Below are 23,786 nucleotides of genomic sequence, written 5' to 3' on the forward strand. Positions count from 1 at the left end.
ATTCAGACTATATATGATGAATGGAGATTTAAGACTGAATATTTTGATTATTACTGAAAAGAAAGTTGATATAAATTATATACCAGTGAAAAGTATTACATTAAATTACCTGAAAAGTGATGAGTGATCAGAAATATTTAAAAGTTAAAAAACTAATTTAAGTTTATTCGAGTAAACAATTTAAAACTCTGACATTAATCCAGGTTACTGTAATGCAGCTGTTTAACATTTCTGGTTTTCATGGTAATGCACTAAACAGCACTGTAAAATTTTATGCAATTTTTGAGGGAACATACTGTTGAAAAGAGATGGAAGCTGTGCTGCCCCCACCCCCCACCCCCCTCCCCCGCTATTCTTTTAAAGATCTTTTGAATTTATACCTGAACAAATTATCTCTCTTTGGAAACAAACTGATATACTGACATGTTTGATAAAAGCAGATTATTACTTAATGTCAACTACTGATTTTTTACCACGCAAAACTACACATACATTCAGGAGCATAATGCTTTGATATGAGCCTTCACGTATGAATGGCAAAATCTCTGTAGAATTATTCCACACTAGATAATTCTGGACTATTCTCACTTCTTCAGCTGCCTGCTTCCCACACGTGTTCAAAATGATCCCCTCATTTCCATAAAGGTGCTCTTATTTGGATGTGGTTGTTTTGGTAAGTGCCTAGTATAACTGACAGCATAGTGAATGTGTGTATGGTGACCTCACATCCTTGTAAACAATAGCCACCAATCGTGGCACTTTTTGACTTCAAATCAACCAGCTACATCTGTGTAGCCACTTCCACCATCACTGCTGTCTTGTCTAGCAAGTACATCTGCAGCAACTGTTTCACTTCTGGTGGTACACAGTGCCTTGGGTAAAGTCATTATGCCCATGGGCAACTCAGAACTTCATAACAGTGGGGTTATTAAATCATGACCTTCGGATCACCCCTCTGCCACTGTTTATGACTTGGCTGTGACTGTGGAGAATTTCTGCAAAAATGAATATGCTGCTGGGCACCAATGATATACCATGGCCAGCCAGCATTGACTCGAATGCCCTCAGTTCCAACCCTAGCCGAACAGGTTGGATGGTGCTGCCAGACAATGAGACATATCTTCTGCAGTGAGCACCGTCACAAGACTTCATGGTGGACCCTGAAGATGGTATATGAGCTCCAGTCATCCTTCCTTCACTGCTTCAGAGGACTGGCACTTTCAACCATATGTAGCTATTTCATCTATGGATATCTGTCTCAGTAGCACACTTGTGTTGCTCAAAGAAGCATGCCATGTAAGGTACCACCACAGAATACATATCGGAACTGCCAGTTTATTAATTCGTGCTAACTTGTATGGGCCATGTCCCCATTGCATAAAGGCTGCAGCACAGTCATTCAACTTTATTGCATCTGTGGTACTGCCTTACATTAGTATTACTGTGCCACCAGCAGAATCCATCCATTGTGACCTTGACTGTAATTGGGCACTTGCTGTAGACTGTTATATAAGATCCTATGTGTGCTGTCAGTAGATTCTGCTGTCTCTCTGGAGTTTCCTCAAGTCATGCAATGTCACACAATTCTCAGTATTGTAACTTTGCAGCTTTGAGTTCCAAATGTGTACTTCTCTATTCATATTCTTGTGTTGAATAAAAATCTGTCTATGATAGTTACAACAAAATCTTCGAGGGCTTTCTTGAAAACTGATAACAATATGTCATTCTAACAAAAAAACACAAAATATCTTGCAGAGAGAGAGAGAGAGAGAGAGAGAGAGAGAGAGAGAGAGAGAGAGAGAGAGCAGATCTTTTTGTAGATTATATGATATCCGAAAGTCAGTGAATCGAGATGTGGTTGAATAGCTAAACTCGTGTCCTCTACTTCACAAGTTTGGTTTTCAGTCTGGTCAACAAACTTCCCTTGTAAACTTCAGTTTAATACATTCACAGCCCTGAAGGTCACAATTTTCCTATCAAATTAAAACTAACTTTTTGAAATTCAGGCGTTTACATCCTGCAGTGCCAGTACTCATTAATATGTTTTACTTTTGTTGCAGTTACATCTTTTTGTCAAATTTATGGAATGTCTCTTAGTTACCTTTTAGCTTCTGGGTAGTTTTATGTTTGATTGACAGGGAAAGCATTGTGTACATTCTTCATTTATATATCAAGTATATTCTGACCAAGAAATTATATGCTACTTTTCTTTTCCACTTTTAAAATTTACAACAAGAACAGTCAGAATAATGCATACAAGTTTATTGTGATGTGACTATTATTTCTGCTATAACCAATAGTAAAACAGCAAGAAAGTTGGCCTGTTGGGAAGAGCTTCTAGAAATAGAAAAAATGGCATAAAGATTACATATTTCATCATAAGTAATGTTTGCAACACACTGATATTCTGTGTTTATCATTTTCCGCAATGAACTGAGGGGGAAAGTGCACAGACCTATAGAGCAAGTATTATTTTTAGCATTTTCCAATAGTGTTTTGTAAAACTGAGCAAGTTCTGGTTCTGAATCTGCAATCTGTGTGATCCAACTTAAATGAATACATGAACAGACAAATTTATTATCTGATATGTATATTATACCATTATGTTCAGTATAGGAAGAAACATTACAGTGAAGGGATCCTACATCTGCAGATTCAATGTAATTCTGCTTAAAAATGTAAATGGGGTTGGTAGAATGTGACAATAAATTTGATCTTATGTTTTCTAATGACCTAGTCATTAAATAACCAAATCTATTTCTACTTATTTCAATGTGATGTGCAGAAATGATGAATCCTCCAGGCATTACTGATCTGAATCCTGAATTATTTACCATTATGAATGTTTCAGCTTCAACATTAAATGCATGTAGTCGAATATCTTTGATATGCGAATTTTCAATAACAACCTGAAATATAAAATTAATTGTGAAGTTAATAAGTCATAACATCTTAAAGCACAAGAATTCATTGATATCCATAAATGGATCATTTGCAGTGTCTGTTAAGATATGCTATTTATGAACACTATCTTTAATTATTTTGTGCACATACATTTATTCCAGAACATGAATTGTAGTTAAGACATAGTATTGCATAGATATTTAATGCTCCTGGTAAAACTCATTAATCTCTGTTACAATATTCCCCATTATCTCAAAAAACAATATTTTCTTGGCTGTGAGAAAATCTGCTTATATATTTTGCATATGTTTATCTTCCTATTTTGTTAGGCAAATCCTTGAGGGCAATATAGTAAACAAAGTTAGCATGTTTATTTTGCCAAGGAGGATATTAAGGAGGGACGTTGATGAAATTAACCAAAAATGTCAATTTTCGATTTATTTTTTATTTGTTAGTACAACTCATGGACTATAAGTTCCCAAAGTTTCAATGTTGAAATCACATCCGAAGTGCCTGAAAATTAATTAAAAAAGCGACATGGCCTCCCTGCCACGCCCATGTTTTGAAGCAGCACTTCAATACCGGCTCAGTGAACAACGATTCTGTGTACTACTTTCAACCAAGCGTGTGCGGGATACATCTAGAAGGCCATGATACATACTCTTTCGTTTTATAGATCATCTTTGACTCTGTTCTGTATCTTATAAACAATAAAAAATTAGCTGCATTGTTTATGACTAAGCAATCCTTTTTTTGCCTTGTGATACTGATGGAGATTTATAGAAGTGTTCAATTCTTTCTTCATTCAGTTTTGCCATGATCACAAAGAGTGTATAAAAAAACTGGATAAACTGCATTTGAATAAGTTAGTGAATGGAAGATGTGAGAAACAATGACAAACCAGCAATGAGGCTACATCCGAAGTAAGAACACCTGCTGAAAATGTGAACTCGTCTCCTAGCAGCTCCAAGCGAAAAATTGGTGAGGTGAATGGTGCATACTACAGTGATGAATCTCGGTACACTGGATTTACATTAATTGACCTTGAATTATTGACTGCAGCATTGAAATTTTCTTATGTTTGTAAGACATGTGGTAGTGATAACATTCAGATTATAGATGATTGTAAGGGAGTAGGCTTGGCAGCCAATCTGCATATTGTATGCAAAAAATGTGATGGTGATAGCTAATTCAAAACTTCTAAATGTAAAAACTGGTACTATGAAGCTAATATGAGGTTTACCTATGGATTGAGGTGCATTGGAGTTGGGAGAGAAGGGGGAATTTTATTGTGCGGAATAATGAATATGCCAGCACCATGCCGGAAATTTACACAAATAAACTGTGTGAAAACATAATTTCTGATGTCTGTGAGGACAGTATGATAGCAGCTACAGTAGAAGCTATTTCAAACAATGACTCATTAGATGAGAACGATTCTGGTCATGTTAGAATGGATCTTGTTGTGTCGTGATGGTACATTCATGAAAAGAGGGCATACGTCTTTATATGGTGTGTCAAGTGTCGTAAGTATTGACACAGGGGAGGTACTAGATGTTCAAGTTATGAGCAGATTCTGCCATAACTGTGCACTTAGTGGAGAATGTGAAGAAGATGTAAAAGGACATAACTGCAGCAAAACATTTTCTGGTTCTAGTAGTGGAATGGCAGGAGCTGGTATGCAAATTATTTTTAAGAGATCTGTCAAGGAACGTTGTGTCAGATATGTGAAATATCTTGGGGATGGTGACTCCAGAGCATTCAAGTCTGTGAATGAGAGCAAACCTTATGGAGAGCTTTCAACTGAGAAACTTGAATGCATAGGTCACATCCAGAAGAGAATGGGCTCAAGATTGAGGAAACTTGTCAGTGACATGAAGGGCAAAAAGTTGGAAGATGGAAAGGGCATTGGCGGACACACCAGACTCACAAAGAAGATGATAGACTCTCTTCAAGTGTATTATGGCAAGGCTATCAGACAGAACCTATCCAGTGTAAATGACATGAAAAATGCAGTATGGGCTATATATTTCCACATGTTGCTAACAGATGAACACCCTATTCATAGTCTGTGCCACATTAGCTGATATAAATATGTATAAGCTCAGAGGGATAACAATCCCTACATTCACAAGGAGAGGCTTCCAAATTGTATCCAGGAGCTTGTCAAGCCCACTTACAGGTTTCTGGCCAATCCTGTACTTCTCAAAAAGTGTGTTCATGGCAAAACCCAAAATCCAAATGAGTCTCTAAATTCGCTCATATGGAAACGATGCCCTAAAAACACATTTGCATCAGCTACAGTTGTCAGAATTGCAACTTATGATGCAGTTATTGTATTTAATGTTGGGAATGTTGGGAGGATTAAGGTATGGGCTTCAAGATAGGAAATTTTACTCAAGACATCCTAAGAAAAATAGATTTACAGTGCGTCTCTTCAGGTGAAAAGTCAGTTGAATACCTGGTAAAGGAAAGAAGACAGACAACAAGAAACCAGAAGAGAAGCCATGAAGAGAAAGACAACCCAGAGTACACATGTGGTGCCTTCTGAAGAAGTGACATAAGGAAAAAAGTTAGGTTGAACTTTAAATTGTGTTTCCTGAAAAGTTTGTTTTTTAAAGTTTATGTACATTTTCCTCAGATTATATGAATGCTAGAATTATGAAATTTAGTACACATATTTCTGTAAACTTAATAAACGTTGTCTCAAGAGCAAATTTTGAAATTCTGATTGCAAGCTGAGATATGGGGCAAAGTGCTTGGAATTTTGCATGAATTTAAAATTGTACTTGTGGAATTAGAATTAAAAGAATTATGAAAATTCTCCTATTTGACCTGTTCCAGAAACATCATGAGAGAAGCTTACAACAAATAAAGAGATGAAACAGAGAAATTTTTGTAGAAATCTCTTGAATAATTTCTGAGAAAAAGGAACATATACATTAGTTTTTGAAAATAAAACTTCAAATTTCATTTTAAAAAGTTGAATATATATAATCAAAGGATTTTATATGTAAATGTGTTACTTTCATGTAAAGAATGGTACAAAATTTCATTGCCATATCTCCAAAACTGTGTATTTGGTGCATTTTTGAAGTAGTGTATGGTTTTCATCAACACCCCCCTTTAAAAATCTGTGCACAGCTAATAACTGACAGTGAAGCATGAGCATCTTTCAGGGACATGGAGCTCTGAATTTGGGATTGCTCATCTCTGTTTGTGCAGAGCTGTCCTCAACACGAAGGTCATTTGAACACAACAGTGGTTTACTAGACTTGATGCTACTGGAGGTACTGCCTTCCTCCAGCCTGTGAACTGACTTACCCAAAACTTATAAGGAGACTTGCACTTATTATGTAACCCAAAGCCATTATGAACAAGCTTTAGTGAAAAATCTGAGTTATGATACAAGTGAAAACACATGAGTGGTTAGTCCTAAAATAACTTCTATTAAAGACATTGGCCAGCAAGGTGCAACACACAACTGGTTTGAAGTGCTACATAATATGTGTGGTGATCTTGACTTTGAAAAGCAAAAGTGTAATGCATTGATAACAAATAAACAAAGAGACAAAATGCTTATCATAACTGATAGTCAATGAAGGAACTGTGGGAAATTGCTACAGGACAAATTAGCTAGCCACTTCACTCTGCAAAGTATTGTACAACCTGGTGCACCCATCAAGGAAGTTACTACAAACACAGACAAATCAACTGAGAACCTTTCACGAAATTGATGGCTCAAATGACACAGCAAAACCTCTGGAAGAATTGCATAGGAACATAACAGATTCTCTGGAATGCATACTGGAACTAACCCACAAAATCAATGGAATAATTCATCCAGCACCTTTTACATCAGATGCCCAAGGCCTGAATGTAAAAATTAAGTTCTGAATCACTTCATGATAGAAAAATCAATACGGCTGTAAATGTGTGTACAAAGAAACACTCCAAATTTCAACACTGAATGGCTGGAAAGAAAAATACACAGCTCATTGTCTCCATGTAAACAGATTCACATTTGCAATAGGCATGCCTCTTTCATGTATATGGCAAAAATGGAAAACCCAAATACAATGTTCTCTAATGTCCATCTTATGTGGTATACTTTGCTGCTGTTAAGTTGGCCACATACTACTTTGATTACTGCAGAGGCAGATTCTGTACATAGGCTATTGCCTGTATTTCTCATACTTACAGCACGGATGGTTTGAAGATGGACACACGTATCCGAAACTAGCCACCATCAAGAAACAAAAAATGGATACTTCTCAATGCAACATATGGCAGAGCTACGACCATTTACTTCAATATTAAGACAAAATTCAGACCTATTTTTCACCTTTAGCTTGCTGCAAGTTTGTAATTATGCATCAGTATGTGAGCACAAACAAGCAAAAGGGAAGAAACAACACCACACCTACTGAGCTGAATTTCAAACCAATACATACAGTAACAGTGCAGTCACTAATGGATAGATAGGTGAAAAAAGAACTGTAATACACTGGGAATTGGAAACAGCTTGACAGAGGAACTACAGAGTCTCGCAACTAGTATACAAACAAGGCAAAAGCCAAACAACAAGAATAATCAGGATATCTTTTCTACTACAGACACTAGTACAAAAAGTGAGTTACGTGGTCAAGCAAAAAATAATAAATCCCTGTGCTCAACTTTAAATGCTCCATGAGAATATTCAATCACTGTTCAATAAACTTGATCAAACGAAAACAGTGTTAAATGATCTTGATCCTTTTTCTTAGAGAAAATATGGAATCCAACAATTGTAACTAAATATAATAATGTGTCTAGTGAAGAATATACAGGGTGATTTTTGCCATCATATACAAACTGTAGGGACTGATCGACAAGAGCATACAGAACAAAAAAATTCATGGTTTCCACGCTAGAGACCATTTATATAATCATAAATTGTTACAGAGTCTGTGGTCTAGAATGCACTGTAACATGCAACCACAGTTACAGTACGTGCCTCACTGCATGCATGTACATGCCGTAGCATGTTCTGTCTCACACATTCATATCAGCCAGGCCGCATCTGAACAGTGTCAAAAGCAGCAAGAATACAGTGCTCCATGGTATCCACATCTGGAATGGGCTCTGCATACATGATAATTTTAAGATGGCCCCATAATCAGAAATTGCACGGGTTGAGATCCAGTGAACTAGCAGGCAATGCATCTGGACCCCCTCTTCCAATCCATTGACCAGGCAAGCCACTATCAAGATGTGTTCAGACGTTAGTGGCAAAGTGGGCTGGAGTACCATCATGTAGCAGCCATGTAACCCTTCAAATCATCAATGGCACTTCTTCCAGCAGGGCAGGCAAAGTCACCCAAGAAACACCGATAGTTCTTGCCTGTTAGGTAATGCAGAAAGAAGACTAGTCCCAAAATATAGTCATCAGTTATCCAGGCCCACACATTCCAGCTGCACTGATGCTGATCATGTGATGTCACCATATCATGAGGATTCTGAATACTATCCCACTGACAACTGTTATGAAAGGTGAAGGTGGCTTCATTTGTGAATAGGATGGATGACACAAATCCAGGAATCATGGTTGCCTGGTAAAGAAATCAGTGACAAAACTGCTCCCAATGTGGAAAGTCTGTTGCTAGTAAGCCTGCAAGCACTGTAATTGATAAGACTAGTAACAAGAGCCATGGAGGATGTTCCAGGTGGTCATCTGGCTTATCCTGTACTGGTGGGCCAACTGTCTCAGACAAACAGCAAAACACTGTTGCAAACATTGAATGCTGTGGTTGTTGCCAGCAGGGATAGGTCTCCTGATACAACCTTGCTGCCTGCTACCCATTGACATTTGCCTTTCTGTAAATAAACACCAAGTCGACAAGCTTGTGACTTGAATACAGGAACATTCTGTGTAACACTGTATCACATCCACTACAGGGTGACTCAGAAAGGGAAGTGAATTGGACACAACTATGGCAAGAGAGGGTGCTTGGGCATGACATATGAGGAACAGTACCACTGTCCAGGAGGAAACCATACATACTGTAACTGTGGCTACATGGTGCAGTGTGTATTAGACTGCAGTCTCTCTAACAATATATGATTGAATAAATGGTCTCTAATGTGAAAACCATGCATTTCCAGACATAAGTTCCATAGACCTTTTTCGTTCTGTATCCTCTCATCAATCAATCCCTAGAATTTGTACACAGTATAAAAACCACCCTGAATAGAACACACTATAATTGAATTACCAAGCCAAATTCCAGTTATTATTTGCATGTGCAGGTCATCACGTGGAGGCAGAAAAGGGTTTTAGAACCACATGGAGAATCATTCAGAAGAAATTAACTCTCCCAAGAAAAATATAAATATTTGGTGACTTTAATAATGATTTCTCAAAATCCAATAAATTCACAGATGATATTATAAGTTTACTATATTCTTTCAACTGTTCTGATGTATGGAAGTGAAATATGAACACTCACAAGAAGGATGAAAACCCCCAAATAATAGCTTTCAAGATGTGGTGCTACAGTAGCAGACAAGATATCAAATTAGAGAGAGCAGGAAGAAAAGCTCCAATACAGAAGGGATACACGGGTTGACCAACTGTTGAGACCAGATGATACCATTAAAAATATCATTGGAGGGTCAGTAGAAGGGAAGAACATAAGAAGCAGATAAAGACTAGAATACATCAACCAGATCATGGAGGACATCACCTGCACCACTTATACCACTCTCAAGAGGAAGGCTGCTAATAAACCTGACAATTAGAGACCCAAGAATTATTCAATATAAGCCCCAATGTAACTGAAACAATATTTTTGATAAATACATGCAAATATGCCATAACACACAAGTGATACACATATTTTAGGGATTAATATGTTCAAATTCTTATAAAGAATTTCACAGGAGACTCGAAACTCCATGGAATAAGATGCACTGTAAGAGATTTCAATACAGAAAATGTGGAATACTATTGTTTCCTTCTGAAGGGAGAAAATTTGGATGATATATACAACTGTAATGATACCAATGACAAATATGATAAGTTTATGGGCACATTTAAGTATACTTTGGAAATAGATGTTCCCAAAAAAACAATTATATTTAACTCTGACCAAATAAACAAACAAGTGGAGCCCAAAATGGATAAAGATGGCATGTCAGAATAAAAGGAGGCAGTACTAAAAATAGTAACCATGATTTTATTACATATTTCAAAAGAAGAAACAAGTTATTTCAAAGGCAAGAAAACCAGGAAGTGACTAACTGATGTGTGATTCCAGGAATAAAATTAAAGCAACATGGCTAATTATAAAAAGAGAAATTGGTGCAAGGTAAGATAATAACGGTACTACAGATCTGAATAAGAAAAACAGTAAACTATCTGACCCCAGACAAGTTGCTAGTGCTTCCAACCATTACATTTCAAATATAGCATAGCAGTTGATAAACACACATTATGACAAGCTACCAGACAATAAGAGAATACAGTCAGATCAAGGAGTTGATGCAAATATGTTATTCATGTATCCTACAAATCTAGGGAACTATCTACAATTATAAAGAGATTACCTAATAAATATTAAAAAGGATGCTGAAGAGAAACCAGATACTATGATCAAAGCTAATGCAACATTTACTGTAGAACTGCTAACAGATGTAGTAAATTCATCATTTGAGAGTGACTAAAGTCTGCAAAAGTGACACATCTGCAGAATAGGCTGCCAAATGTGAAGCTGTTAATTATAGGCCAGTTTCAGTTTTGTCAGACTTCGGCAAAATTTTGGGAAAATGTTCCTTGGAAGATTAACAACCTTCTTAAATAAACTAATTGTGATGAATGACTCACATAGGTTTACAGCTGGAAAGTCAACTGATTCAGCAATTTTTGCCTTTTTAAAAGAAATACTAAAAACAGCAAATGATAAGCAATATAATTGTGAAATATTTCGTGATCTTAGTAAAGCCATTGTGTTATCGATCATAACAGTCTCTTGCATTAGTCAAATAATTATGGAATTAGAAGTCAGTCTAAAATGTGGATCCAATCATAACTCAACAATCATGAACAGGTTACAGAAAGGAACAACAAAACACTCAAGTATGGAATTCCACAATGGTCAGTTCTGGGACCTGTCTTACTTCTGCTTTATGTAAATGACTTGGCTGATAAAGTAAATGATGGAACAGTACCCTTTGCAGTTGACATTAGCATATCGATTAAAACCCAGCAAGGAAAATCTGCAGGAAACTACAATATCAGTTGTCGAAAGTTTAACACAGTGGTTCCGGGCTAACATGCTCATAAATTCTGAAAAAAACTGTGGCAGTTAACTTTCACACCACACAAAACCACCATCCTGAAAACCATGTTTCCATCACTGTAGGAAAAAAATGTATCATATGTAAGTCATAGAAAATTTTTAGGCATATATGTTCAGGAGGATTCAAAATGTAAGATACACCTTAACAATCTAAATAAAAAACTGACCACATATTAAAGATGCTGACTCACTGGTAGGGCCTACCAGGTGTACGAGGGGGCCATTCTGGTACCCATGGCTGTTCTCTTTAATTGTTGGTATGACTGGCCTTCAAAAGTGAAGAAGTTGTGGGTTAGGATGACCTATTTAAGGGTTGCTTAGAGGAAGCCTTCTTGGTTACCCAAGCCTGCCAACCCAAAGTTTGGTACAGATTTATTGATGATATCTTCATGATCTGGACTCACAGTGAAGAAGAACTCCAGAATTTCCTCTCCAACCTCAACTCCTTTGGCTCCATCAGATTCATCTGGTCCTACTCCAAATCCCATGCCACTTTCCTTGACGTTGACCTCCATCTGTCCAATGGCCAGCTTCACACATCCGTCCACGTCAAACCCACTAACAAGCAACAGTACCTCCATTATGACAGCTGCCACCCATTCCATATCAAACGGTCCCTTCCCTACAGCTTAGGTCTTCGTGGCAAATGAATCTGCTCCAGGCCTGAATCCCTGAACCATTACACCAATAACCTGAAAACAGCTTTCGCATCCCGCAACTACCCTCCCAACCTGGTACAGAAGCAAATAGCTAGAGCCACTTCCTCATCCCCTCAAACCCAGAACCCCAAAAGTGCTCCACTTGTGACAGGATACTTTCCGGGACTGGATCAGACTCTGAATGTGGCTCTCCAGCAGGGATACGACTTTCTCAAATCCTGCCCTGAAATGAGATCCATCCTTCATGAAATCCTCCCAACTCCTCCAAAAGTGTCTTTCCGCCGTGCATCTAACCTTCGTAACCTCTTGGTTCATCCCTATGAAATCCCCAAACCACCTTCCCTACCCTCTGGCTCCTACCCTTGCAAATGTCCCCAGTGTACAACCTGTCCCATGCACCCTCCCATCACTACCTACTCCAGTCCTGTAACCCGGAAGCTGTACACGATCAAAGGCAGAGCCACGTGTGAAAGCACCTACGTGATTTACCAACTGACATGCCTACACTGTGAAGCCTTCTATGTGGGAATGACCAGCAACAAACTGTCCATTCACATGAATGGACACAGGCAGACAATGTTTGTTGGTAATGAGGATCACCCTGTGGCTAAACATGCCATGGTGTATGGCCAGCACATCTTGGCACAGTGTTACACCGTCCGGGTTGTCTGGATACTTCCCACTGACACCAACCTATCAGAACTCCGGAGATGGGAACTTGCCCTTCAATATATTCTCTCTTCTCGTTACCCACCAGGCCTCAACCTCCACTAATTTCAAGCTGCCGCCCCTCGTACCTCACCTACACAGAGTACGCGAAAGAACTTGCCCCCCTTCTAACAGCCGTGTATCGCAAGTCTCTAGAGGAACAGAAGGTTCCAAATGATTGGAAAAGAGCACAGATAGTCCCAGTCTTCAAGAAGGGTCGTCGAGCAGATGCGCAAAACTATAGACCTATATCTCTGACGTCGATCTGTTGTAGAATTTTAGAACATGTGTTTTGCTCGAGTATCATGTCATTTTTGGAAACTCAGAATCTACTATGTAGCAATCAACATGGATTCCGGAAACAGCAATCGTGTGAAACCCAACTCGCTTTATTTGTTCATGAGACCCAGAAAATATTAGATACAGGCTCCCAGGTAGATGCTATTTTTCTTGACTTCCGGAAGGCGTTCGATACAGTTCCGCACTGTCGCCTAATAAACAAAGTAAGAGCCTACGGAATATCAGACCAGCTGTGTGGCTGGATTGAAGAGTTTTTAGCAAACAGAACACAGCATGTTGTTATCAACGGAGAGACGTCTACAGACATTAAAGTAACCTCTGGCGTGCCACAGGGGAGTGTTATGGGACCATTGCTTTTCACAATATACGTAAATGACCTAGTAGATAGTGTCGGAAGTTCCATGCGGCTTTTCGCGGATGATGCTGTAGTATACAGAGAAGTTGCAGCATTAGAAAATTGTAGCGAAATGCAGGAAGATCTGCAGCGGATAGGCACTTGGTGCAGGGAGTGGCAACTGACCCTTAACATAGACAAATGTAATGTATTGCGAATACATAGAAAGAAGGATCCTTTATTGTATGATTATATGATAGCGGAACAAACACTGGTAGCAGTTACTTCTGTAAAATATCTGGGAGTATGCCTGCGGAACGATTTGAAGTGGAATGATCATATAAAATTAATTGTTGGTAAGGCGGGTACCAGGTTGAGATTCATTGGGAGAGTCCTTAGAAAATGTAGTCCATGAACAAAGGAGGTGGCTTACAAAACACTCGTTCGACCTATACTTGAGTATTGCTCATCAGTGTGGGATCCGTACCAGATCGGATTGACGGAGGAGATAGAGAAGATCCAAAGAAGAGCGGCGCGTTTCGTCACAGGGTTATTTGGTAACCGTGATAGCGTTACGGAGATGTTTAACAAACTCAAGTGGCAGACTCTGCAAGAGAGGCGCTCTGCATCGCGGTGTAGCTTGCTCACCAGGTTTCGAGAGGGTGCGTTTCTGGATGAGGTATCGAATATATTGCTTCCCCCTACTTATACCTCCCGAGGAGATCACGAATGTAAAATTAGAGAGATTAGAGCGCGCACAGAGGCTTTCAGACAGTCGTTCTTCCCGCGAACCATACACGACTGGAACAGGAAAGGGAGATAATGACAGTGGCACGTAAAGTGCCCTCTGCCACACACCGTTGGGTGGCTTGTGGAGTATAAATGTAGATGTAGATGTAGACCTGTCATTCAACAACATTTTTGCCTCTGTACTTCCGCCTCGACTGACATCTCTGCCCAACCTCTTTACATTTACATATGTCTGCCTGTGTCTGTATATGTACGGATGGATGTGTGTGTGTGTGTGTGTGTGTGTGTGTGTGTGTGTGTGTGTGTGTGTGTGAGTGAGTGTATACCTGTCCTTTTTCCCCCTGAGGCTTTCCACTCCCGGGATTGGAATGACTCCTTACCCTCTCTCTTAAAACCCACATCCTTTCATCTTTTCCTCTTTCCTGATGAAGCAACCATGGGTTGCAAAAGCTTGAATCTTTGTGTGTGTGTTTTTTATTTTATTGTGTCTATCAACATACCAGCGCTTTCTCGTTTGGTAAGTTAAAGCATCTTTGTTTTTTATATATATTTTTCCCACGTGGAATGTTTCCCTCTATTATATATTTATATGAAATAGTGGTCTTCACAAAAGGCAGCATTTTATTTATTTTTAAACTTTCAAACATAACTATGATTTACACTCATATGAAACTAGGCTGCAGCTTATCATACACGTAAAAACAGTAGGTATAAACTTATGTGAAAGAGGAGCATATCACACTGGAGTTGTGTTATATAACCATATGCCTTCTTACTAAAACGCTTGCCAACATTAAATACATTCAAAGCCAAGTTGAAACAGTTCCTCCTTGACTATTGCTTCTACTCTGTCTCTGAATTTCTGGAAAAACCTAATAAAAAAAGTAATTTATCAAACAGTGTTAATTATATTATTATGCACACTGACTGTGTTGATTATATACTCTCACTTAATAACTATTATAATTATAAATTATGTTACCCCTGACTTGCTTTATATCATATGTACAAACAATGTACTAAAATGAGTTACTGGAGCAAATTAAAATAAATAAATAAAACAAAGGAGCAACTTAGCATTTTTCACGTACATCAAGAATTGACAGTGGTGACTCCCAGTACTGCCCAATTCTGAACATTTGGGTTTGAAGTTATGACAAACTGGTTGACACCCAGCATCGTACTTGGTATGCACTCCTGTTTCATATATTAAGGTCTATATAAAATTTTTGGTAACTTTCTTTTCAAAATTCTGATGCTAAAGTTCCTATATTTATCAACTGTGTGCATTTTACTACCTGTGTTTCTATCAAGATATGTATATATGTGGAGTGCCTTTTATACTTTTACTTCTTGTAATGTAACACTGCAATTTTATGACAGGTTCCATAATATCAGATGATGGAAGCATCGACTGTTGCAACTGATCATTTTGGAACAATAAAAGTGTCTGCACTGTGACTGTGACAAATGAAGTGTGCTCTTCATTTACAACTGTGCAGATAGCCCTACAGCACAGCATGTGTACCTTACATGTTTTTAAGGATAATAGTGACTTTTATGTTGCAAAGCAACTTAATAAAATAAGTAACCATACATGGGACACACAAGTTGCTGAAGTCAGGCCCAATTGAAAGATTTGCACATGGTCATTGCACCATACGACCATTATTATTATTATTATTATTATTATTATTATTATTATTATTATTATTATTATTATTTAATTATGAAGTACAACAGGTGAACTGATATTAGTTGTTCAGCAGTAATACTTTTCTCAAATGAAAGTAAGAAGCTTTTGATGTGTACTGGACAAGATAGTGATTTATGACATGAATATAGTAAAGTTTATCATTCAACATTTAAAATTATGACATTTTTAGTTTTATGTTGTGCTTCTGTCATGTGTTTCTTTATAAATTGAATTATTTTATTCATTGTATTTCATTTAAACATTTTTATAATTATTCTTAGTTTTATAAATTCCTTACAAATTCAGTTTTAACTATTGTGTTACCATATTACATTACTTCATTTATGTTTATTGCTGTAATACTTAATACAGTCTGCAACATTCACAGCTTTAAAAAAAAAGGTAACACTGATTTTTATGATAATATAATCTCATGCTGTTCCACTGGATTATAACAGTCAATGTAAAATTAAGATATGTTTGTGTTTGCAAAAGTTGAAGAAAGTGTGTTTCATAATAGTGCAGTATTTTCACATTATTTTACGGCAAGTTAGTCTGATTCTGAATGAGGGGAAATGGAGAGTCAAAGTACAGCAAGCTCCTGATTTTTAATGTGAGGATTATTGGGATTGGGATTATCTAAGTACAGTCAGAAATTTTTTTAAACACTAAAAAATGAAGCATGAAATGTTATTAGAAAGAATATTTTTATTTAGAATACACTGTTATTCATGTGACTCATGTTTTACCATTGAAGGATGATGCAAAGCCGCAATCCCATGACCAAACTTCCCTGAAATACTTTTTCATTGTTTCCCATTTAATTTTCAGGTGAATGTGGGAACTCTACCTTTGTAACAGACCCACAGTCAGTTTCTTATCTGCATCTTTGCCTAGCTCTTTCCCTAGAAGCTAAATGTTTTTAATTTTCAGCTCACTTACAGCCAACAGTAAACAAAAAATGATTTAGGTTTTCTTCTGGCATGATTCCCATCAGTAATCTTGCTCCATGTTGATACATAATGAAAGTGTTGATCTTTTATTAGAGTAGACAGGACAAAACTTTTTTGACTAAAATGATATTTTGACTCCCTGGACAATAGGATAAAATTGAATGAAAAATAGAAACAAAATGGTGGACAATTTTTACAAAAAGTGAACTAAAAGCAAGTGATACAAAATACATTACTGTAATTTTATAACTAAGTAGTCAGTTTCCAGCAAGTAATGTATAAGTAACACAGTGGGCATTCAGTGTGATAGGTACATCTTTTTTCAAAGAAAAGCTGTAAATATCAGTTTCTGGTAATGATTTGTGTTTTGTATTGTCCATTATTTCTGTTATCTGTGCTCTCTTGGGTCCACACTAGCTCAGATAATGGAGAGCTAGCTTTCTGTATGCGATATTTGGTAAGTTTGATAAAATCCAGATTGACAAACCTGTTTTTATTTGCTTAAAAATGGAATTGCAATTCAAGCTGCCTCAGGGCAATGGCGGTGCAACATTTCTGAAAAAAACTTCGAGAAAGTGCATATTAATTTCCTGAGCATGTTATATTATAAGGGCGATTTCAACATACTAGCTATTGATAAGGAAACTTGAATGGTTAGTGTAAGTGGTAGGGTCAATGATCTGTGTGCTATTGTCCTAAATGCCTCATCTAAAAACTACCTTGAGCTGCTAGTCAGACAGCTGATTTGTGTTGGTAACATCTTACATCTCCTAGCTGTAAATAAGCCTAACTTTTTTATTTAGTTAATTAACACAAGCATGGAGTCAGTGATAACAAGGCAGTTAAAGCCTCACTGACTATTGGTATTGTGGTATCCACTACCATTAAATCTCTGCACTGAGCAGTGGTACATTATTACGTGCAGCTGAGAGATCCATCATTGGCCCCACTTTTCCATGCATGGCCCACTGCTAGCATTGCAGGCTGCCTTTGCTTGCGTGTGCTTGAAACCATAACGTTTGGCCACTCATAACACTCAGTGATTGGCTGCCCAGAATACACAGCAACCCAGCTACTGGCTCTATTAACTATGGAGCCCTATTTAATGCTGCTACTGATGTCTACAAGCTGTTTTCATCATGCTATGTTCTACTCCACAACTAGGACGCACTATGCTGTGGTAGCTCTGCTGATCAATGTTAATTTGGCTGTGCTCCCTCCCATCCACAATATAATCAGAATGCTATGCTGCAACTTAGACTTCAACATTTACTAGGCTTAGTATGACAATGGACTTGTGATTTCCTGCCATATTATGTGTTTCACTTGTATTTCCTGGGCAATGGTATAACCACTATCAATTTATATAATTTCCATAAAGTGTTTATCTACAACTTAGTACTTTGTAACAGAATTATTTTCTATTAGTGTTGTGTCAATAAACCGTAGAACAATGATATGTTTATTGTGTTATCCCTGGTTATAAAACAATAAAAATGGCACTGAGCCAGCAACCCTCTACATTTGAAGCTCTACTCTTGCAACTTATTCATTAGCAGGATGGGAACCAGAAGTTGGTACCCTCCAACCACTTCTTCAAGGCTTACTGCAGACTCAAGCAACTCAGCAAGTGCCAGCTTTTCCTCCTTTGATGAGGGTTTAGAGGATTGGGATGCCTATGAATAAAGATTATTGGAGCATTTACACGCATTCAAGGTAAATGATGCCAACCTCACGAAATCTTTGTTTTTGTCTTGATCTTTACCAGCAGCATACCCATGTTATTTCCTCCCAGGTAGCATTTTAATGATGCAAGAAACAGCCAAACCAGACTCATAGAGAATGGACCATAGAGTTGCAAGGTTTAGGGTGAAAACATCATTTTGTTACCCCTAAAAGTAAGGAGTCCTATGAAGAAGAAATGTTCAGGGACATTATTAACAGGGATACTCCCGACAGGGATTTCCAGCATGATGCACCTCAACTTAAAGACCCATCATTAGACAAAATTTTGGACTTAGCACAAAGCTTCGATGTGGTCCAAGTAGCAGGCAAGAAACTAGTCATGGATCAACATAGCAACCATTAGTGTAAGCACATACTAGCCAACAGCCAATGGCCACACTAGTGGTGATTTGGATGTAGCAACAGTACAGGCAGGATGCTGTAGCATTAACCAACACTGTCCTCCACCTTGCCCAAGCTGCTCAAACCGGTCTTGGATATCGAAACGATTGCTGTCTTGTCCATTTGTTTTGAAAAACATTGTTGTGAAGACTGTCCTGACAGATGGGCCTATTGCCAACACTGTTCTTCCAATGGCCATTTACCTTCTTAGTCATTAAGAGTGATTCCATTGAGAACTTGTTTGGGTTGGATTCTTTTAAGAAATTTGGATTTTCAGTAGATGATTCTGTGGATTTGGTATCCAAAGATGTTTCATACTCTGACCTAGAGACACTTTGCCAGGATTATGAGGACCTATTCACCCTGGAACTTGGCACCTCAAAGGATTTTGAGGTGCACATTGCACTGAAACATAATGCATGGTCTCTGTACTTTGAGCCCACACCGTTCCATTAGCTCTAAGAGGCAAAGTAAAGGGTGAACTGGATTTCCTAACTGCAATTGGAGTTCTAGAACCTATTCCTTCTAGTCAGTGGACTACCCCATTAGTCATAGTGTGAAAGCAATTGGGGAGGGCCCGTCTAAGAGGCAATTTGGAAATAAGTGTCAGTGCCCAATCAGAGATTTAGACATACCCTATTCCTAAGCCAGAAGAATACTGTAAAAATTAAAAGGTGGAAACTTCTTCTCTAAAATAGATCTAGCAGATGCATACGTCCAATTTCCCCTTGATGCAGAATCTCAACAGTTTCTTATACTTAACATGCTACAAGGGCTTTATCATTTGAAATGATTAATGTTTGGTACAACAAGTACCCCACCATTTTTCAATGTTTTTGGAACAATTAGCACTCAAAGTGGATAGATGCATTAACTTTTTAGACAACAATATTGTAACGGGGAGAACCATGGAGGAACACCTTTGCAACCTGAAACAATACAGTGTCTTACAGGAGGCTGGCCTAAAATGCAGAAAAGAAAAATGTTGTTTTTTCCAGCTGGAGATTGAGTACCTCAGTCACATCATTTCCAGCTCAAGCATTTGTTCAGTGGATAAACATATCAAAGCCATAATCAAACTTGCCAGACCAACAACACTTAAGCAACTTCATTCTTTTCTGGGGAAGATATTGCACTACCCAAAGTTGTTACCTGCAGCAGCAACAGAAACCACCCATTGTAACCGTTATGCAGAAAATGGGTGCCTTTCCACTGGACACCAACTTGTGAGCATTCCTTCCACAGTTTGAAATCCCAGTTGTTGATGGCCCTGTGCCCCACATGTATTGATCCAACAAAGCAGACACTTATTGCCATGGATGCATCTGATAAAAGCATCGGAGCAGTGCTGGCACACAGGGAGGTGGATAGCTTTGAGCACCTTGTTGCCTATACATTGAAAACATTGACTGACATGGAATGCAGGTACTCACATACAGAAAAAGAACACTGGCTATCATCTTTGCATTAAAGAAATTCCACAGTTTTGTTTATAGCACAAGTTTCACATCATCACAGACAGTTAACCACTGATCTCCTTATTCAATCCAGCAGCGAAGATTTCAGACTGGACTGCTCACTGCCTTCCGTGCTAGGCTTTATTTTTGGTATGCTACCAGTATGAGATTCACTTCTGCAACACAACTGAGCATGCCATGTGGGTTGGAGGTGCAACCAGTAATGGTGAAGTACTCCAACAAGTCCAAAGTCACATACTTCATCGATGGCCTGAATGACAGCCTTGCAAGGCTTCCACAGCATCCTGTCAGTTCTTTAATGCCTACCATCAGCTCATGTTGATCAATGGACTAATTCTACTTATTTCTGACAATGGACACCCCCAAGTAGTCATTCCTTCTTCTTTACATCAGCAAGTCCTGCAGCCATTGCACCAAGGTCACTGGGTGGTGTTCTGAACTAAACTCTTGGCTTGCAGGTTCACTTACTGGCCGGGCATGAAACAGGAGATGACTCACCTGAATGTGTCCATCCTACCAAAGCCAGCAGGCAGTCCCATGCCATCCATTTGCTTCCTGGCCACCACGTGCTTGCCCTTCAGAGCAGTTACATGTTGATTTTGCCAGGCCAATGTTTAACACCATGTTCTTGGCAGTGGTTGATGCTTAATCCACATTTCTCTAAATTGTCTGATGCAACCCCCAACACCATCACAGCCTTAGAAAAAAATTTTTGCGATTGAAGGTCTGCTGGAAGTGCTCATAACTGACAACAGTCCACAATTCCATAGCAAGAAATTTTGTCCTTTCTGTGCCCAGCATGGCGTTTGCCACATTCCAACTCCCTCCCTCCCATCCACAACATATTGGAGAAGCTGAGAGAATGGTCCACACTTTCAAAACTCAGATGAAGAAACACCTCCAGGATCTCTCCACCAATGGATCACGAACATCTTTTTTTTTTTTTTTTTTACAGATCCACACCCATCAGAGACAAAAGTCCAACAGAATTTCTCCACGGATGGCAGCCCTGGACCCTCCTGAGCCTGCTAATGCTAACATCACGGCCAGCACCACCACTGTCTGCTTCAAAGTTCCACCCTGGGACCTTGGTATGGGAGAAAGGATTTGGCTGACAACCAGCCTGGATTCCAAGAACAATCAACTAGCACTGGGACTGGAAGATTTTCAGGGTGCAGTTTTTGGACAGAGAAGTTCTACAACATGCCAATCAACTTCATATCCGACGAGTTTCCCAACACTTTTTTTCTGCCCCCCTCTCTGCACCAGCATTACCAGTCCTCTAGTTTCCATCTTACCCCAAGCCACCGAGCGGGGTGGCGCAGTGGTTCGACACTGGACTCGCATTCGGGAGGACGACGGTTCAATCCCGCGTCCGGCCATCCTGATTTAGGTTTTCCGTGATTTCCCTAAATCGCTCCAGGCAAATACCGGGATGGTTCCTCTGAAAGGGCATGGCCGACTTCCTTCCCAATCCTTCCCTAATCCGATGAGACCGATGACCACGCTGTCTGGTCTCCTTCCCCAAACCAACCAACCAACCAACCCAAGCCAAACAGCCAGTGTAGCGCCAGCTTTGTACATGCCTTTTGCCCACAGCCAGCTGACCAACACTACACCCCCAACAAGAGCAAATTACCCTAGATGTCACCCAGCCCCAGTGGCTGCCCTTCCTGGACTATGAGATGTCACCCAGTCACCAGCTACAAGTGATTCTGGATGAAGATGAAGACACACTGCTGGCTCCTCCTGCTCTGCTGCCCCTGTGCCCTGAATCACCAATGATGCTGAGGACTCAGAGAAGTACTACATGGACGTGGCAGTCATTTGCAGCAGATGCTTCCCCACTTTCCCAAGGGGGAAGGGGTGTGCTATCCATGACTATTAAAACTCTGAACCGAGCAGTGGCATGTTACTACATGCAGCTGGGAAATGCATCATTGGCTGCAATTCTCCATGCATGGCTCACTGCTAGCATCACAGGCTAACTTCAGGTGTGTGCTTCAAACCTCAGTGATTGGCCACCCACAGCACTTGGCGATTGGCCACCTGGAGTATACAGCGACCCCAGCCACGAGCTCCATTGACTATGGATCCTTATTTAACATCCCTACTGACGTCCATAAGCCAGTTCTCATCATGCTATGTTCTACTTCACAACCAGGAAAAGCTATGTGTGATGAAGCAAGCTGGGATACTTTTAATTCCCCTCTTGTTTTCTATCTGCCTCCCTAAAATTCATGATTTAAACAAATAATTCAGCTTAACTCTTGTAGTAGAAGAAACTGTTAAAAAGAACAATTTTTTGATGTATTTAGTTAATTTAATGAGTTAAGTTTTAATTGTAATTTCTGTAAATTACACTTTAAACAATTTGTAATTTCAGTGACTATTATGGTGATGATATATAAGGGCCTAATGTTTGGTCACGAGACAGTCAGTCCATGGCCGAGTTTCAGACGAGGAACCTGTGTTGGTTAGAATGACAACAATGCATCAGCTTAACAGTGTAATAAGTGTTACACAATTAGGCTGTGTGTAAAACAGTGACAGTGTCTGCTCCATACGTACCTTTCTATTCTTCAAAAACAGTGAAATTTGTGGTTAGGTTTTTACTGCTCATAGACGTTCAATAGTAAACTATTGTAGCAGTATGTGGAGGTTTGCCTGCAAACTCTTAATGAGGCTTATCGAAAGTTAAACAATAATGCACTGGCCAAATAACTGTGTATTACTGGGGGGTTTGGGAACAGTGAAATTAAAGTACTGTGAAACACAACTGTGCATCTGTCAGCTACATTATTTACAGTAGTCAGTGTCAGAATTAATTATAAATTATATTATATATATATATATTATATTAAATATTATAATTAAATTAATTTATTAATTAGGTAATGAAACAATAATGGAATAATAAAACAATGATTAATGTTAGGTTCTTAATGGTTAGAGAGCCTGTCTCTGCAGTAGTAATATAAATAATAAATTATATTATATTATATTTATAATAAATATATTATAAATATAAATTATAAATTAATTATAAATTATAACATAAGGGATGATAAATAGTTTAGACAAGAAAAGAAGAGAAATTTGTGGCACAACTTGACTAGAAGAAGGGATCGGTTGGTAGGGCATATTCTGAGGCATCAAGGGATCACCAACTTAGTATTGGAGGGCAGCGTGGAGGGTAAAAATCATAGAGGGAGACCAAGAGATGAATACACTAAACAGATTCAGAAGGATGTAGGTTGCAGTAGGTACTGGGAGATGAAGAAGCTTGCACAGGATAGAGTAGCATGGAGAGCTGCATCAAATCAGTCTCTGGACCGAAGACCACAACAACAACAGTGTCAGAATTACAAACCTATATTTTTCAGTCAGTGTAGCAATGCAGTACATCAACACCAAGGACAACAAATGATCAATGAAGAAATAAAAGTGGCAGAAGTGCTACATATGCTGCGGTGGACCTGCTGTTCGATGTTGATTTGGCTGTGCTCTGGACTTAGAATCTGAAGGCTACTGTATT

The 23,786-nt window shown here is 38.8% G+C and overlaps 1 protein-coding gene across 1 annotated transcript in view; it reads right to left on the bottom strand.

Moving 5' to 3' along the window:
- Positions 1-368: 368 nt before the first annotated feature.
- The window catches only part of LOC126191554 (uncharacterized), a 63,123-nt gene continuing 39,705 nt past the window's right edge, over positions 369-23,786 (bottom strand). Inside the window, exon 3 of the mRNA XM_049932464.1 lies at positions 369-2,909. Coding sequence (XP_049788421.1) covers positions 2,262-2,909 — 648 coding nt within the window. The 3' untranslated portion in view covers positions 369-2,261. The remainder of the gene's footprint in view (positions 2,910-23,786) is intronic.

Source organism: Schistocerca cancellata, chromosome 6, assembly GCF_023864275.1.
Source record: "Schistocerca cancellata isolate TAMUIC-IGC-003103 chromosome 6, iqSchCanc2.1, whole genome shotgun sequence".
Taxonomy (NCBI): Eukaryota; Metazoa; Arthropoda; class Insecta; order Orthoptera; family Acrididae; genus Schistocerca; species Schistocerca cancellata.